Source organism: Sinocyclocheilus grahami, unplaced genomic scaffold, assembly GCF_001515645.1.
Source record: "Sinocyclocheilus grahami isolate Dianchi unplaced genomic scaffold, SAMN03320097.WGS_v1.1 scaffold53490.1, whole genome shotgun sequence".
Classification (NCBI taxonomy): domain Eukaryota; kingdom Metazoa; phylum Chordata; class Actinopteri; order Cypriniformes; family Cyprinidae; genus Sinocyclocheilus; species Sinocyclocheilus grahami.
In genome coordinates, this window is record NW_015526457.1 from 1 (window position 1) to 806 (window position 806).

The 806-nt window shown below is 41.8% G+C and overlaps 1 protein-coding gene across 1 annotated transcript; it reads left to right on the forward strand.

Annotated features, from left to right (window-relative positions):
* Nucleotides 1-100: 100 nt before the first annotated feature.
* Nucleotides 101-600, forward strand: LOC107580942 (neural cell adhesion molecule 1-like; the record flags this gene model as incomplete). The annotated part of the gene is made up of 2 exons (XM_016266552.1): nt 101-266; nt 367-600. Coding segments are annotated over 2 exons (366 nt in total), but the record flags the coding sequence as incomplete, so codon positions are not given.
* Nucleotides 601-806: the final 206 nt, after the last annotated feature.

The following is an 806-nucleotide window of genomic DNA, read 5'->3' on the forward strand; positions in this document are numbered from 1 at the left end:
TTCTCACTTTATCTCTGCAGTATATGTATTTTTCATGTTGTTTAAATATGTGGAGCACAAGCCATATATCTCAATGTAAAATGTCCCTCGTTTGGAATAGAACAAGGAGAATGAGGAATGGACTGAAAAAGAAATTCCTGGAAACTCCAGCAAAATCCAGCTGAACAATCTCCAGTACGATGCTAACTATCAAATGGAAGTTTATGCAGTAAACCACAATGGCTCCTCCAATACTGCTAAAATTAACTTCGCCGTCCCACAACCTGGTAGGATTGATTAGAGCAAGCATAATAATATCATGCATTATGTGCTTAACAAATAGTTCACCCTTTTAGTGATATGAATTGATTTCTCTTTCTCTTGCAGTCAGTCAGCCGGCGTTAGGGAAAGGAGGTGTAGTGGGAATTGTAATGTTCATCTTCTTGCTGCTGATGGTGTCAGTAGATGCTTTCTGTTGCTACACCAACCACTGTGGCATGCTTAATTTCCTCGCTCATAAACTATTTGGACACAAGGTGTCAGAGTCTAAAGGGATGGATGAAGAGGCCAATAATTCCACTGGGTAAGACAACTTCATTCTTAAGTGCACATGTTGTAGAGATAGACAAAAGGACTGTTCTTTTCTGTCCTAGATTTCCTACAAAGAGCCATTGTTTGCACATAATGTTAGTTTATGGTGATTGCCATGGGCGACATTAGGTGGGGGGGCATATCGTTAGTCATGGAATCCCTGATGTCAGTCCCGCTGCAATTGGTGCAGTTATCCAAGCCCAGACCCGGTTGTACGGGGGTACTAGACGGCGCTA